General features: G+C 44.3%; 1 protein-coding gene across 5 annotated transcripts in view; it reads right to left on the reverse strand.

The window, feature by feature from the left end:
• helz (helicase with zinc finger) overlaps positions 1-17,501 on the reverse strand; it is a 123,464-nt gene that overhangs the window by 36,179 nt on the left and 69,784 nt on the right. For all 5 annotated transcript variants that reach the window (XM_060046062.1, XM_060046066.1, XM_060046064.1 and 2 more), the window contains 5 exons: positions 17,077-17,178; positions 10,442-10,620; positions 7,372-7,490; positions 6,954-7,099; positions 3,191-3,338 (listed from right to left, as the gene is read on the reverse strand). In XM_060046062.1, coding sequence (XP_059902045.1) covers positions 3,191-3,338; positions 6,954-7,099; positions 7,372-7,490; positions 10,442-10,620; positions 17,077-17,178 — 694 coding nt within the window. The remainder of the gene's footprint in view (positions 1-3,190; positions 3,339-6,953; positions 7,100-7,371; positions 7,491-10,441; positions 10,621-17,076; positions 17,179-17,501) is intronic.

Consider the following 17,501-nt stretch of genomic DNA (forward strand, 5'->3'; position numbering starts at 1 on the left):
GGGAAAGGGAAGTCTGGGGCCCCCTGCTTGAGCTGCTCCCCCCGCAACCCGACCCCGGATAAGGGGATGAAGATGAGATGAGTTGATGTTATATTAAGTTCATTGTTATTTAAGCGTTGTTTAAATAAAATGCTTTTTAAATTTAAAAAAACCGTGGGATGCATCATTGGGTCAATAATCGTGATGCTAACCGAATCGTGAGTTAGTGTATCGTTACAGCCCTAATCAATACACTTTATTCCATGATCTTTACCAACCCATCACTGGGTTGGTAGGAGTGGGTGAGCTCATTCATAATGATTCATAGCAACTCTCATCACTTCAGATCCTCTTGAAAAGTCATGGCTGAAGCTCCATCCAACACATGCAGAGATAAAAGGCTCTATTTGAAACACAGGACCTATATAACTACAATACGTTTTGTGGATTTTTTGTTCTTAATTTTATGATTTCATGTTATTTTACGCTCAGACACTTTTCACAAAATAGCGGCACTCTAAAGCTGACAGCTAGATTACACACTCCCCCCTCCTCTTGCATTCCACACTGCCAGCACCTCCTGACAGCTGGTCCACCATGAGGCACGTGGGCTGTTTCACCTGGCGGGCTGACAGTGGGAGTGACCAATAAGAGCCCGGTTAGAAGGGCGACCGCTCACTGCCAGGAGGCCATCTCTTTGGTGGTGAATTTGTTCTGTTCAGTGTTTCCGCTAGAAGAAATTGGTGCCGGTCATGTGACCGGGAAGGTTTCATTTTACCGGTCAAATTGGAAAAAAAACTGTCGGATATTGTCCGTGTTTATTGCACTTAAAAAAATTGATAGGCAGGCTATAAAAAGACGAAGAAGTGTGTGATCATATTTTGATTCGCCATGGTTGTTAAATACCGGTGCTCCGCAAAGCTTGCCGCCGGCCTTCGCTAGCTTGCCGCCGGCTTTCGCTAGCTTGCCGCCGTTTAGTTCATAAACCTACGGTAGTCTATAGGGGAGCGTGTCTATGTTCCCCGAGTCCTATGTTCCCCTCTTTGTATGAGACTGGGGAACATAGGACCCTTTTTTTAAAAAGGGTTCTATGTTCCCCGGTCTGTTACTTTTTCCACCATTACTGCCAAATTCCGGCCGAGATAACTACCATTGCATGTCTTTACCTTTTGTGGAAGAGGGAGAGACGTCGGAGAACCTGACGCAGTATATTCATATGCCGGTAAACAAACCCCGAGAAGCCCAATCCCTACGAGCGCTCCCCGCGTTACGGCCATCCGGAGGCGCACAGAGCTTTTGGCCTTGATATTATTATACAATTATATTATATACTATTTTATAAAGAGCTCCGGGAGTCGCAAACGGCAACAATCACTTTCTCCTCCATGCTGCAGTTCACCCCGGACTGCACACTGCACTGAGTTGGCCGGTTGAACGCTGATTGGCTGTTACGTTAGACATGTCACTCTGTTGAACGCCGATTGGCTGTCATTACGCGAATGCTGCGTCAAAGTTTAAATATTTTTAAAAATTGATAGATTGCGGGGAACATAAGACCCTTTTCTGGGAAAAGGGTCCTATGTTCCCCGCTTTTCCCAAAAAGGGTCCTATGCTCCCCGGTATGTATGGCTACAGGGGAACATAGGACCCTTGGGGAAAACCGGGAACATAGGACCTGCTAAATTTTGTTCTGCTCAATGGTTGAATTTCCTCGTGACTGAATGTTTGTATACAGCGCGCATGCTGTATGAGCGCAGGGTTGATGCGCTCCACTTTTTTCTGTGGAGAAACAGCGCCTTGAACATTAAGCATGAAACGAAACCGGATCGTTTTCGCCCGTTTCGGCTCCGTGTGGACGGGGCCTTATTTCCAATCGGTCATTCTGACCGGAGACATTTAGAATTTACGGTCCTCCTAATTTTTTTTCCGGTCAAAGACCGGTAATTACCGGACAACGGGAACTCTGGTTCTGTTATGGGACTAGCCCAACGCATCTTCTGAACGTGAAATGAAATAAAGCTCCCGCAGAAGCATAACTATCTGAGCATATCTAGGTAAAACCCACAGCCAGTTGCAGACGCATGGGAACAGTGTTTTACAGATCCATTAGAACCCGGCTCCGCTTGCGTTGGGCTCTACACAAATACCGTCTACTCATTGGTCTCTCGAAGTCTCCTGATGGCTCTTTATTTATCAAATAAACTACAACACCTATTCATAAGAATACAGTGATCAGACACCGCTCCATGGCCTGTGGCGAGGGAAGCATTGTGCTACATTGTGCACCACATCAGAAGACTTCGTTGCACGGCCTGTTGGATCAGACTAGGGCTGTCAAAATTGCTCAAAAATGACATTCGAATGTTCGTTTGGAAAAAAATCACGAATTCGAACTATTCGAATATCTGGTTGCCTATTTTACGCAGTTGCCGTCAATCTGTCAATAATGCGACAAAACCATGGTTCAAATTAGTGGGATATATATATATATATATATATATATATATATATATATATATATATATATATATATATATATATACACGTCTCGTTGAGAGTGCTGGTGGGCGGCGGCTTCCTGCTGGGCATTTCCTTACTTTAAAACGAGGGACATCGCGAACAGACGGAGGCTCATTCACAAAGCAGTTAGGCGCTTGTACCGCGGGAGTGTTTTTTCACATTGGAATATTATGAGGGACATCGCGAACAGACAGAGGCTCACTCACAAAGCAGATAGGCGCTTGTGTAACCGAGCGTTGGCACTTAGATATTTATATGACAAGAATGACACAAGCGTGGAAGGGAAAATAGTCTCGTTTACTTAGTACATATCAGAAGTCACCCAGTCACAGCGTGAGAGCTGGAATACCTATATCCAAGTACGGAAACCCCGAGGGGATAAAATACATTCGCTCTTCACAATACTAGTCTGTTACACTTGTACCGCGGGAGTGTTTTCGAATTCGAATATTATGAGGGACATCGCGAACAGACAGAGGCTCATTCACAAAGCAGATAGAGGCGCTTGTACCGCGGGAGTGTTTTTTCACATTCGAATATTAATTTTCACGTTCGAATTCGCGTTTTTGGATTCATTTCGAACGAATATTCGAACTTCGAATATTCGTTGACAGCCCTAGATCAGACACCAGCTGACCAGGGCCTCCACAGGTGTGGTGCAGGTGTGTGTGCTGCAGATGTGTGTGTTTACCTCGGCGTTGTTGTAGTATGCGGTGCTGTTCTTCTCCTGGACGTCCTCTCCACGGGCAGTGAAGAAGGTTAGAGGGTAGAAGTCTTTATGGGACGGCTGCTTTCCGCTGGCCATCAGCTTCCCGTCGTAGAACAACTCTGATGTGTAACTAAGAGAATAGTGAAAGGAGAAAGAGAAGAGTGACGAAGAAAAGAAAGAAGAAGAACCAAGAAAGAGAAGAGCAAGAGAAGAGGAACCAAGAAAGAGGAGAAAGAGAAGGGTAACGAAGAAAGAGGAGAAAGAGAAGAGTAACGAAGAAAGAAGAGAATGAGAAGGGTGACGAAAAAAGAGAATGAAAAGTAACGAAGAAAGAAGAGTGATGAAGAAAGAGAAAAGGAAGAGAGAAAAGTGATGAAGAGAAAGAAGAGGAAGAGAGAAGATTAATGGAGAGAAAGATGAGGAAGAGAAAGAGGAGATAAAGAGAAGAGATAGGATAGGAAAGGAGAGGTGATGGCAAGGGGAGGGATTCAGATGGGGGGAGGGTGAAAAGATGGAGTTAATTAAGGATTCCTCCTCTTTGATGTGTATATCAATGTTCCATCACTGCTAGGCATAACGTTTTGTCCATGAAAAGGCTTCCTGACGTTACCCATGTCTTAAGTATAGTCTGTGTCAGAAGGTTGAGTTTAAAACACAGGCACCCTGAACTTTAAATTCAGTTATTGTAGAGACTAATTAATTTATGAACATATAATCGGGGATGCAAACCCATGTATGATAAAAAAAAGAGAGCTACCCGAAGTCTGAAAAAAATATGGCATAATATCCTATTAACATGAGAAGGCCTGTTCTATATGCTTCAATAGATAAGACGTTTTAAGACCATGAGCGTGAGAGCAGTAAGGCCTTTAATTGGTCAGCCTGAAGGCTCATTTTTACTACTCCGTAAAGTGCTGTACGTAGACACGGAGAGCCTTCTCCGTCGTAGGCCTATATATTTTGTATTCGAAATGCAACAGTGTTTTCGTGGGGACTACGCTCAGAGCAGCTGGAACTGAACAACAGCAAGAGGAAGGAGCAAAAACGGGCTACGACGGCCATTTGCATGTCATGAATATTTGCATATTTTTTGCACCAAAACCGACTCAGAGGGCATTCATTGCTATTAGTGACCAACGCAAAATCAATGAAAAACTAGAACTGCAAGCAGTTATGCAGGGGTCCAAGAAGTGTGCATTTCGCCGGCACAACGCGAAGCATGTGTTCGAAATTGAGAAACGGCGTATGCCAAAAGATGCAGCTGACTCCAGTGAATCTGTGAATATAAAGGTTTTGACTGTGGGAGGTTCGGTGTGGGAGTTATAGCCCAAAACGCGTTTTCAGAACATTCCATTGGGCAATTAGGAGATGTATTATTTCGTCGTTTTTTTGCGCCCTCTTGTGGCGAAATTTTCCAAAGACAATTTTCCTATTCCAAATAACTCCCTCCCACATTAATAATTCTTGGCCATAATTTTTATATAGACACGGGTTTGCCCCTTGATGGTTCCCTCATAGTTTGAAGAACATTCCTTTGGCCAATTAGAAGATATACAATTTCCTCGTTTATTGCGCCCCCTAATGGCGACATTTTCCAAAATTTTTATCTAACGTCATTATGGTTAGCACCAACATGTGTGTAAAATTTGGACTCGATCCGGTGTCTAATTTTGGATTCTTTGGGATTTTTGATTTTCCACGTCTAATTTAGCTAATAAACCAATATTCAAAACTCTACCGTTTCGTCGTCGAAGGTCGGATCAAAAAACTGTCCGACGATTCCTTTGCGTGTGCGTCTGAAGATGTCGTGTGCAAAGTTTGGTGTCGATTGGTGAAGAAATGTGGGAGGAGTAGGGAAAAAACAGTTTTGCGGTTTTCGCGATTTTGTGAAAAATATGAATAGACGCAAATGGGCGTGGCCTATGCCAAAAGATGCAGCAGACTCCAGTGCATCTGGGGGTACAAGTTTTTGGACTCTGGGAGGTTCGGTGTGGGAGTTAGAGCCCCAAACGTTTTCCTTGGTATAGCGCCACCTAGGGACCGGCGTGTCTGGATTTTGTCGTCTGCGTAGTCCGAAGAGATCTGGATCTAGTCATGCAATTGGCGTGTCCGCACCATTTACGGTTTGGGCTGTGGTACCAGTTTTAGGGAGGTAAGTATAGGAAGAAAAAAAAACACTACAAAAACAATAGGGATCCAATCTGTTGGCTTGGACCCCTAACTATGTATTGACTAGGGATCGACCGATATATCGGTTGGCCGATATTATCGGTCGGCCGATATTATCGGCCAATATTCGCGTTTTTTACGTGTATCGGTATCGGCCGATACGCGGCTGATTTTCGCCGATTATTATTTATTTTTTTTTATTTATTTTTTTACTTGTTCTACCTCACCTGTTTTTAATATTTGTTAAATATTGTTCATCTACTTGTTCTTACTTGTTCTACCTCACCTGTTTTTACTATTTGTTAAATATTGTTCATCTACTTGTTCTTACTTGTTCTACTTCACCTGTTTTTACTATTTGTTAAATATTGTTTTTTATATTGAAGTTCAATAAATGTTTCTTTAAAAAAAATAAAAAAATAAAATCGGCTCAAGAAAATCGGTATCGGCGTATCGGCTAAGGCTGATGAAAAAATATCGGTATCGGTATCGGCCCTAAAAAAATCGGTATCGGTCGATCCCTATTAAATATGCTAAAGTCGTCATTTGTTTAACCAATTCATGTAAAACAATGAGGGTTTTGATTGTAGCGTAGCCTGTGTGATAAAATAAATAAGTTGTTACATTTCGTGCACTCGCTCAACTTGATCGCTATAGACTACCGTAGGTTTATGAACTAAACAGCGGCAAGCTAGCGAAAGCCAGCGGCAAGCTTTGCGGAGTACCGGTATTTAACAACCATGGCGAATCAAAATATGATCACACACTTCTTCTTCTTCATCTTTATATAGCCTGCCTATCAATTCTTTTATGTGCAATAAACACGGACAATATCCGACCGATTTTTTTCCAATTTGACCGGTAAAATTGAAATCTTCCCGGTCACATGACCGGCACCAATTTCTTCTAGCGGAAACACTGACCCCACCTCTACACCTCTTTAACGGAACTCAAAATACATGTTAATGTTCATGCAATGTAGCGGAAGCATGCAATGTTAAATATGTTTGAATTACTTGACACCGACGTGGAGAGGCACTTTGTCCAGGGCATAATGCACATTTCACGATTAAACTTGTTCCTTTAATTTCTTTGAGGGAAAAGTAATCAAATCCATTTCCATTTAAAGGCTGTTTTTGTATTATTTGGGCTAGCTATTCCTGTTCCTCGTTGACTCACTTGTGTCGTTGTGTCTCTGACTATGCGTGCTTTCGAGTTTGTCTAAACACCCGCCCAACTCTACCTCTGATTGGCTTACCGTGACATGTTACTCTGCCTCAGCCAATAGTTATCATTAATAAGACTGTCTCGTGCCCACTAACCAAGGAAGAACAGTAAAGAGAGAGAGAGGGAGATCTAGTTGGTCTGATTTAAAAACTGCTTCAATTATAGTAACTCGCAGAATATGTGGGAAGTAACGGCAAACTGCGTTATAATGATGGAAGAGTGATCAATTAGATTACTCGCACAGCAATCGACCAAACAGTGCGCTGTTTATGTGCAATCGCTATGCGTTGTCCAACTCCTCTTTTAAAGAACCCTCTTCCCCCGCCTGGGATAGGAGCAGGACACCTACTTGATGATGGCCTCGTGGGAGCGGTAGTTCTCACAGAGCAGGATGCGACAGGGGAATTCCTGCGGGTAGTGCTCGTACAGGCGGTCCAACAGGGACACGTGCAGGTTACGCTCCCGCGCAAACTCACTGTACACAAAGGGACTCAACTGAGGAGGGAAGAGGGAGATATAGACAGAGAAAGAGAGAGAGAGGGACCATGGGCATCAGGGAGAGAGAGAGAGAGAGGGGAAAAGGGAGGAGATGGAGGAAGACAAAACAAGACATAATGAGCTTCCTCATAGCATGTACAGGTATGAAAAAATATTTTTATACCTATAAAGTGGTAAAGAGACAGTAAAGTTAAAATGAGTATGATTTTTTGGGGGTAGAGACCTGCCAACTCTGGGCCGGTCAGAGGTCCTTCAGTCTTGCATCTTACCTGCATGTGGTCTCCTGCCAGCACGATGCGCGTGTTCTTGCTGGCCAGAGCGAAAGGCATAATGGTTTCACACTCCATTGCCTGGGCGGCCTCGTCCAACAGGATATGAGTGAACAGCCCTAGGGAGGACCAGAACCATCTGCATTAGTCCCCTTATGTTACATCAGTTAGTCCCTTGCATTAGTCCAGTTACGCCGCATTCACACTAAATCCGTCTGTTGACGGATGTCATTGACTCTGCATGGGGCGCCCCTCGAAATGCATTGTGGGTCCGTTCGTTCTGTCGGCTCCGTTGACTGCTTCAAAAAGTTGATAATTTTTCAACTTTTCAGGCAGCGACGGATCAGCCGGCCAATCAGATCTCGTTATGCAAATATATGCAAAAACACTGTCCAAGGAAATCGTCTTTGTAATAAAACCCGGCAAAACACATGGATATGCCAAAAATCCCCCATACCTCAGTCATCCGTCGATGGACGTGTGTAGTGTGAACGCGGCGTTATATTACATCAGTCTGTCCCATGCATTAGTCCCCTTATGTGACATCAGTCAGTCCCAAGCATTATGGCGTGTTTCATCCAGGCGGTGAGACCAGGCCCAGTAGGATAAGGTCCGGTAGTATAGGTGCGGTTAGGCGCAGCAAAGTTAGGGCTCGCATTTCCACCGCCGACAGTACCCTCATGGTAGGGAACGGTTAAAGCCGGATTGGCAACAGCCGCGGCAGCTACATAAGCATCGTGACCTCATAGCAGCTCGACACAGTGTAGCCTGCTAATAAATCCAATGAAAAAGAACGCAACATAATAAACAAAGAGCCACAATGTAGGATGTTCGAGAAGGACGGCAAACTTTTGCGCGACATTTTTCTAAAATAAACGAAGCTTTCGCAGTCGTCCAGAAATACCTTGCTGCTTTTGTTTGTTATTATCCCCGTCGCACGGAAGTGACAATTCTGTCGACCAATCAACGGACGGCATGTGTAGCTCGAACTTGTTGGCACCCTTTCAGACCACTTGGTACCCGAACGGGAGAGTACTGAGAGATAGGTATCGCTAATCGAGGCTAAGTCCGGACCCCGCATACTTTTGGTGGCGGAAACGCAAAGCGTTCCCCACCTATTCATACCAAACCAAACCGCACCCGCCAGTGGAAATGCAGCATTAGTCCCCTTATCAGTCTGTCCAATGCATTAGACCCCTTATGTAACATCAGTCAGTCCCATGCATTAGTCCCCTTTTGTAACATCAGTCAGTCTCATGAATTTGGGACTGATACTCTGGACCTTCCAAGAAACCAAGTGCCACTGTAGGGATCATCCCGCACATCACCCGTGAGCGTGTGGCTGTTAGGCAAGCAGGGTATTTCCAGAGCAGACACAGCGGAATCACGGAGCAGCCCTTATGCTACGTCTCGCGTGCTTCAAGGCAGGAGATCCGTCCTTGGAACCAAGTAGCGGTGCGGCGCCGAGTGCTTCTTTAAGCTGCGGTCTCCTCACACGGGAGGGTCGGGGCTAACGGTAGAGAACATGAGCAGCAGCAGATGGTTTCCACTACCCAGGGGGCCGCTCCCGCTGAACAAAATCCAACTCCGTCTTCTGCATGCCTGATGAAGGACTCCCCATGTCTGTGGCCAGCCTCCCGGGGACATGTGAAACGTTTTACTGTGAATGTTTGAGGGTACGACATGGTGTGGCGCGTGCTTTTACATCGCTACCTTATGTACGCTTGTGGGGCCAAGTCAACGTCAAGAGGATCTAGAAATATCCATGCCGTATAAAGAAAGTTATTTTATAGTACCATGACGGTTGATGCTACGATTCGTTTTTATTTCCAAATCCTCCAGGATTAGATGAGGGATACAACTACCCATTGTATTTATTTATCAATAATCTATTGATTAGTTGTTTGGTGTATAAAAGGTCAGAATGTTGAATATGGTGAATACAAGTGTTTTCCAGAGCTCAAGGGCCCAAACATAACCCCTTTACTGTCCCAGAAGACAAAGGAAACCTACTTAAATTGATTAATAGAGGATCATTAGATATAATCAACATGTTCAAATAAATGGTTGCAGCTCTAGATAAGATAGCTGAGAACAGAGGATGAAACTGTGAGACTGTTCACCAAGAGCCTTTGACTAAACTGTGATTAGATTGATAAAATAAAAAACAGATGAGTATGTCTGGTTCATGTGGTGTTTTCTGCTGGGCGGGTGCGCTGGAATGGGACTGACTGCTCATGAAGTCTCTGGGCTCAGAGTGAAGCTGGTCCAGTGGTTCTTCTTCATGCACCCATGGGTGCTGCAGATCCCTCATATGCCGTTGCTCATCGATTGTTCCTGCTCCTTGCACGATTGGTCAAAAGTGAGCGACCCAATCCAGTGTTTCTCATACATAGACCAAGGTGTGGCGCAGTGCCACAGAAACAACCCCGAGCGCAACAAATTGATTAAATGTATCTTTTTTATTATACACGATTTTGAAACATAAATATCGTTCCGTTCATTCATCTCCGCATAGCACTCTTTCTTCCGGTCATTATCGTTCGCCCACGCACACAGAGACAAGCGTGCATGCATGCCAATGGTGCGCGGGTATACACTACCATTTATTGGAACAACCCGCATAACACTAATGCAATAATACCACATGCACACGCACTGACAGCTGATTCGCCAGCTCCTCCTCTCAACGCGCCTACAAAGGAAAACCCGAAGCAGCGGGATATTTGGCACAGTGAAGAGGGTCGGCGACATCTGGAGTTTACCAATGTGTGCTGAAACACACCTGCCCAAAATCTTTGTTGACAGATAATGTTAGACTTATGAACTCAACCTTATTGATATTGAACATCTCACACCCTAAGCCAGCATAGACAACGTTGGTAACTCAGCAAACGATGCGACCTCAGAGAAGGGGAAGTGGTAGCGCTACCAAAAACAGTTAATTTTTTACCTAACTCAGTGATTTTAATATAATCGATTTTCATTTTAAAAAATCGTCCTAAACCAGCCTGTGTTCAGGGACTATCCTCGCCCACACTTCTTGTGTAGCAGTGGAGCGGTGACTCACCGGGCTCCAGGTCCAGCTGGCAGAGGTACTGGGAGGTGCTGAGTGTGACCACCACAACACGGTGCCGCAGGATGTCGTCCCTCTTGGGCATCTGGAAGGTGTAGTGGGTGTCTGAGATGAGGCAGTATTGCTGCACCACCGGGTGCACTGTCTTCACCCAGCGGTTCCGGAAGTAGACCCTGGAGGGGAGTAGATAATTAGATCATTGTTGGCACCGACACACACACATCTACTTCCCCGAGAGCTGAAGGGCTCGCAGCCATGTAAACTTTAAAGTCACTGAAGCAGTGGGTGTCCCCTGATGCATGGCTCTCCAAGCCGTCCGGCTGCATCGCTCTCCCCAGTTCCCCTGAGGACTACAAACTGTAAGCCTCTTGTAGCCCGGGCCTGATCAATAAGGCCGATCTAGTGTCAAACATCAGTACGTGGTAGCAGGCTGACTTTGGCCTGGAGAGGTGTCAGCTGTCAGATGACATGAATTCATGTGGCTGCACGCTGCATGCTTGTTAATGGACCACATCTTTTCCTCTTATTAGCCATATTTTTTTCTAAGACGGAAACGCTTCAGGCAGAATGTCTGTCACTAGATGCCATAAAAGTCATAATTGAAACCGATGAGCTACATGCTACATGAGCTTCAGCCCTTAATGTGAACCATTACAGCCAACCTCTGAGTTTCTAACCCTCCAGTGGCGGCTGGTGTTTTCTAAAGAGAGGGATGAAGGACTGTGCGCTTGGTTGCCATTGGCCTGCTTGCACTGTAGGTGGTGGCATAACTATTTGAGCCTCAAGTTGTTTCAGGGTGTTTTGGTGAACTACAAAATAGCAGGGAGGGATAATTATGTGAATAAAATTGATACAAAGCCACCACTGGCAGCATTGTACTTTAGTAGATGGTGGGGAGCATGTCTTTGAAATGGACGACAAGGGCAGAAGGAAAGGATGCAAAGCCAATTAGTCAAATCAGGCCTACTCTTGATTTGTAAAACTTTTTTTTTTGCCCTCAATGACTGAAGCTATTGGTTGTAATTTGGCTCTGTATATTTCAGCTAAAATTGTTTTAAGAAAAAATTAAGACATAAGACCAAAAGTGATGCCATTTAAAATGCATCATGCTCTGAATCGTTCACTAACATCCTTTCCACAATATCAAACAGAACGGTCAGAGTAACAACCAAGTAAAAGAACAACAAGAACGTTACTTCACAACTATTTACATGGGCTGTAAATCTAATAATGTTTGAGGCAAATGTGGATGTTAATGGTTGTTTCAGAATGTTGGTCATGGTGTTAAGACAACTAAGATTGAAGGACCTCATTCATAGATCAAGTCAAACATCCTTGCGGTATGTGTTGCAAAGATCAGTAAACTGGTCATACCAAACTGGATCTTTAAAAAAAAAAGAAGAAAAGTTCGCTGCATCCAAAAACAAACGATCGAGGTGTTGGAAGCACTGGGTGATTTGGGTGAGCATGCTATCATGTATGGAATCATAAAGCGCACTGTATGCCTGACAGGGATTTAGCCATCTTCTTTTTGCCCTGTGACATACATCAGGGTCATCCGTTTGACTGGCAGCCCTGTAAATCCTGTCAAATACATTCTTTCAGTTTGTCAATTATTTGTAGGGTTTCTATACGCCGTTTGAAGAAAGTGACATCCATGGACTTGTGCAGTACGATGTTGAAGACCAGGTCAGTGTGCGCAAACAACTGCTTAAATGTCAAGAGAAAATACGGCTCAAACTATCAGCCAAATGAATAGTCTCTGGACGCACAATAATATTCTTGAAGATGTCTTGTAGTTCGTCATAATTAGAAGCAACCGTATTCACTACTCGGGAAGAGAAGTTCCAGCAAGTCAGAGCGCACCTGAATTCCTCGAGTAAAGCTACTCTCTTGCTGGACTGGGCCAACCGCTTTGGGAATAGCCTTAACACCCTGACTTAAAACTAGGTTTAAGTGATGTGCGGGGGAGCCACTTCTCTCACCTTAGCCTGCACGCCACTCAAGTGCGAGGCCATGACCGCGGCCCCATCGTACGTATGGGCGACAAGTTTATCCTTGAAATTGAAACCTGACAACTCAGCCTGCACGAATTCGAACAAGGACTCGAACGTCGGACACATCAAAAAAGCCTAGGAAGCGTTCCTGAATGGTACCATAGTCATCAACATAGCGCAAGATGACAGACAGCTTTGAATGACAGCTTATGGCTTTGGTCACGTTGATTTGCCAAGAAAAGGAGGGTGCCCTGTTAAATTCCTTTTTTATCTGTTTTAATCAAACTGTGAATGGCTGCAATTAAATCATTTTGGATTGCCTGTGAAGACAGTCAAGCTTTCCAGATGTTCTGCCAGAACACGGTCATACCGAGCAATCACCTCCACAAGCTCCTTGTAATTGCCCTTGTTGTCAGAATTTTCCCCTTCGTCATGCCCCTAAAACTCTTGCATGACCAGGAAAGCTGTTGCATCTAACGGACACTTCACCACCTCCCTATTGCCATGCACTTTAGCATTGTGCTTAGGGCTGCAACTCACGATTATTTTAATAATCGATGAATCGGTCGATTATTTTTTCGATTAATCTGATAAAAAAAAAAGACATTTGTAATTGCTGTATCTTTATTCAAAAACTGAACACTACTTCAAATTCACAGTGCAGACTGAAATGTAAAAAGACGAGGTTATTGCTCCAACGTGCCGGAACTATTAAAAGTATTATTAAATGATAAAAAAATTAAAAAAACATAACTGGGATAACACAAAAAAAACATACAATGTTTGATATACATTTATATATATATATACACAGTAATTAAGGGATGTCCATGGTTAACCGGTTAACGATAAGATCTTTAACCGGTAAATACTCATCTTAAGTTCTCTCAGATGACAGGAGATCATTAATTTTATATCGCCATAATCTGTTTTCGCCATAATCTGAAATATCTTTTTTTTTTGTGTTGCATTTGAACACATCAATCATATTTCTGAGCCGACCTGAACACATCACATTTTACACTGTTTGCTACTTTTTTTAAGACAACTAGCTCTATATCCTGCCGATTTTAACATGGATTTAAAAACTGGATTACTATTTTTAACTGACGGGAATTTCTATACCGTCTGGTTGTGTGATTACTACCGCTGCTTTGAATGACTGTTGATGCACGCGGTGCCGACTACGAGCCCGTCTGCAAACCGTCTGCAGCAGCAGCAGCTGACAGAGTTTTTGGTTGGACTGGACGGATACTGAGTCGAAGGAGATTTTTTAACCCAAAGACAGTGAAAGTACAACACTTTTATATAGGCCTACAGTCCAGTGTTAAGATATGACCAAAATACAAGCTGTGGTCGCAATCGCAAACACTAAAGCTCGCTGTGGGCGTGCATGAACCATGAACCAACCTGTCGGCGGCTGGCTGTAAACAGTGCCGCGCCTACGAGTGACGTATTAATCGCGCGACTCAACGAATCGATGACCAAATTAAGTGCCAACGCTTTTAGTAATCGATTTTTTATCGATTCGCTGCTGCAGCCCTAATTGTGTTGTAGGATTTGCAGCCTCACACCCTAATCTACAAACCCATCTATAGGCATGGTGCCTATCATGGAAAGTCGGATAGCAGCACAAACATGATCTTGACACTTTGATCGTTGCCCATCAAGATTTTGCACATCAATGATACCATGAACAGCCCACGTTGGAGATTTGCCATTATTCATTAGCAAACAGGGCCAGCAATACAGTCGATTTTTAGTAACGCTACCAGTGAGCCATGGGCACCTAGCAAACCATGTAGCACTCACGAGTCATGACACTGACTTTGCCATTGCTTTTGGTGATCTCGATTATGGGAAATGGTATACCTTTTTATTTGGTCGCTAACTTACCACTGTAACTCAATGGATGGAATGCTTTGGGTAATAAAACTTAAAATTTTTTGTCTGTTTTCATTGTGCACTATATTTGCAAATGTTATGATCTCGCTATTGTTCGGATGATCGAACTTCTAGCTTTGTGTCTATATAATGCTTTCCACCGACAGGTGCGCTTCGGCCCAGCCTGCCTTGGCCCAGTAGTGAAGGTGCGGTTTGGCCCAGCTCACATTTCCACCGCCGACAGTACCCTTATGGTAGGGTGTGGTTTAAGCCGTATGGCGATAGCCTCGGCAGCTACTTAAGCATTGTGACCTCACAGCAGCCCGACACAGTATAGCCTCCTTATAAATCCAAGGAAGAAGAAGAACGCAACACAATAAACAAAGAGCAACAATGTAGGATGTCCAAGAAGGACGTCAAACTTTTGCACAACATTTTCTTCAATAAACAAGTACCTTGCGGATACTGTTTTTGTTTGTTATTATCCCCCTGTCGCACGGAAGTGACATTCTGTCCACCAATCAATGGACAGCTTGTGTAGCTCGAACTTGTTGGCACCCTTTTAGATGTCTCAGTATCCCAACAGGGGAGTACTGCGAGGTGAGTGCAGCTCATCACTGCTCAGTCCGGACCCCGCCCATTTTTGGCGTTGGAAACACGAACTGTGCCGCACCTTTGCATACCCAACCGACCCACACCCGCCGGTGGAAACGCTCCATGAGACTGAGCGGGTTTGTTCTCGTAGTCTAGACAGTGTTGCCAGATTGGGCAGATTTCACGCCCAATGATCTTTTTTCCAGCCTAACGTGATTAAAAGTAGCTCAATTGGGCGGGAAATCTGCCCAATCTGGCAACACTGAACCTAGACTTGAGGGGATAACCCCACCCTCCCGGCTGCTCCACAGCCATGGTTCCTGCTTATTGGTTCAGAGCACAGCGCAAATAGATTTTGGCACAATTCAGTCCCCTTAGTGAAACAGCACTCAGAGGAGGAATTTCCGCCCGCATTAACCCAATTGTTATTCACCGGCCGCCAACACTGTCAGAGTAATAAATGGGAGTCAGTAGGAGGCTGAGGGAGAAATGTCCTCAACCAGTAATTTTCCATTGGCGATAGGGGATGCCAGTATCCCTTTACCCAGGGCAAAAAACATTACATACACTGTATTCAAAGGCATTAAAGTAGTCATATTAAGGTCATTAATTCATTACAGTAGTCCTGGCAATCTACATTTTTTATTCTCAACAAAGTTAAGGAGGATCTTCTTCCCTCTCCTCACTGGAGAAGCCTCGACTGCAACCCTCAACTATAAACAATTACTCCCAACCTGTGAGGCCCTAATCCTCAACTACAAACAATTACACCCAACCGGTGAGGCCCTAACCCTCAACTATAAACCATTATAGCCAACCTGTGAAGCCCTAACCCTCAACTATAAACCATTATAGCCAACCTGTAAAGCCCTAACTAGGGCCCGACCGATTTATCGGCCTGCCGATTTAATCGGCCGATTATAGCCTTTTTGAAAATAATCGGCATCGGCCAAAAAGACGCCGATTACAACCGATTTTTATTTTTATTTTTTTTTATTTTTATAAATGTTATTGCCATTAGTATCCTGCAGATTGCGCTCCTACTCGCCTTGCTAACTAACAACTTTAGCTGGAGTAAAAAAGAGGAGATTGAATTTTACCGTACAACATGAAAGCACGCTCGCTCAGGCAGCTGCGCGATCACCTCACCAATGTACACAAGACGCGTTGTTTGAGCATGTTGTGCCTGTTTTTCTTTAGGTCCCAGGCCATGTTAATTTGTTATACTGTAGACTCTAACGGTGAGACCATACTGCTCAGCACGCACGTGTTAGTCACTGCTCACGAGCGCAGCACATTGGGAGTTAGTTATTTATTTTACATTTTACATTACACTCATTTTTGACTGTAAATGTATTCTAAAACACTCAAAGGTTCTGCATTCAATTCACATATTCGTCAAAAGTGTTTAAAGTATATTTAAGGTATCAAAAACTACGTTTTCTATGTTTTTTTTTTTTTTTTTTAATCGGCCGATTAAATCGTAATCGTAATTTTTCTCTGAAAATAATCGGCATCGGCACTGAAAAATCAATATCGGTCGGGCCCTAGCCCTAACCCTCAACTATAAACCATTACAGCCAACCTGTGAAGCCCTAACCCTCAAATATAAACCATAACAGCCAACCTGTGAAGCCCTAACCCTCAACTATAAACCATTACAGCCAACCTGTGAAGCCCTAACCCTCAACTATAAACCATTACAGCCAACCTGTGAAGCCCTAACCCTCAACTATAAACCATTACAGCCAACCTGTGAAGCCCTAACCCTCAACTGTAAACCATTACAAGCAACCTGTGAAACCCTGACCCTCAAATATAAACCATTACAGCCAACCTGTGAAGCCCTAACCCTCAACTATAAACCAATACAGCCAACCTGTGAATCCCTAACCCTCAACTGTAAACCATTACAAGCAATCTGTGAAACCCTAAGCCACAACTATAAACCATTACAGCCAACCTGTGAGAACCTAACCCTCAACTATAAAACCTCCTTCCACACACCACCACCTCACAGCTACCCTGGGTCTCACTGGTCCTCCCAGCTACCCTGGTCCTCAGAGCTTCCCTGGTCCTCAGAGCTCTCCTGGTCCTCCCAGCTACTCTGGTCCTCAGAGCTTCCCTGGTCCTCAGAGTTCTCTTGGTCCTCACCTGAGCGGTCTGGCATGGGGGTTGCCTGCCTCCACGTATGGGTGAAGGTAGTCCTTGATATACAGGTCAGCAGCGCTGTTGGAATGAGTGCAGATGAGGACCCTGTAAAGACAAAAATAGATATTTAATATAATGAAGAACAGTAACATACATTTTACCTGCTCAGCCAGTGAGCAATCTATCTATATATCAAAGCGGGATGCTTAACGTCCATTCTGCGCTACGTCACACAGGCCACTACAGCGGCACTCAAGCCGCAGCGGCACTCCAGCGGCATTCCAGCCGTACTACAGCGGTACTGCTACGGCACTACGGTGGCACTACAGCCGTACCACGGCGTGGGTGCTCGGCTTTAATCTCACGAGAGACCGTAGGCTGGAATACTTTATATTATAGCCTTGCAGTTTTAACCGGCACCAGGTACC

The sequence above is a fragment of the Gadus macrocephalus genome, chromosome 3 (assembly GCF_031168955.1).
Source record: "Gadus macrocephalus chromosome 3, ASM3116895v1".
NCBI lineage: Eukaryota > Metazoa > Chordata > Actinopteri > Gadiformes > Gadidae > Gadus > Gadus macrocephalus.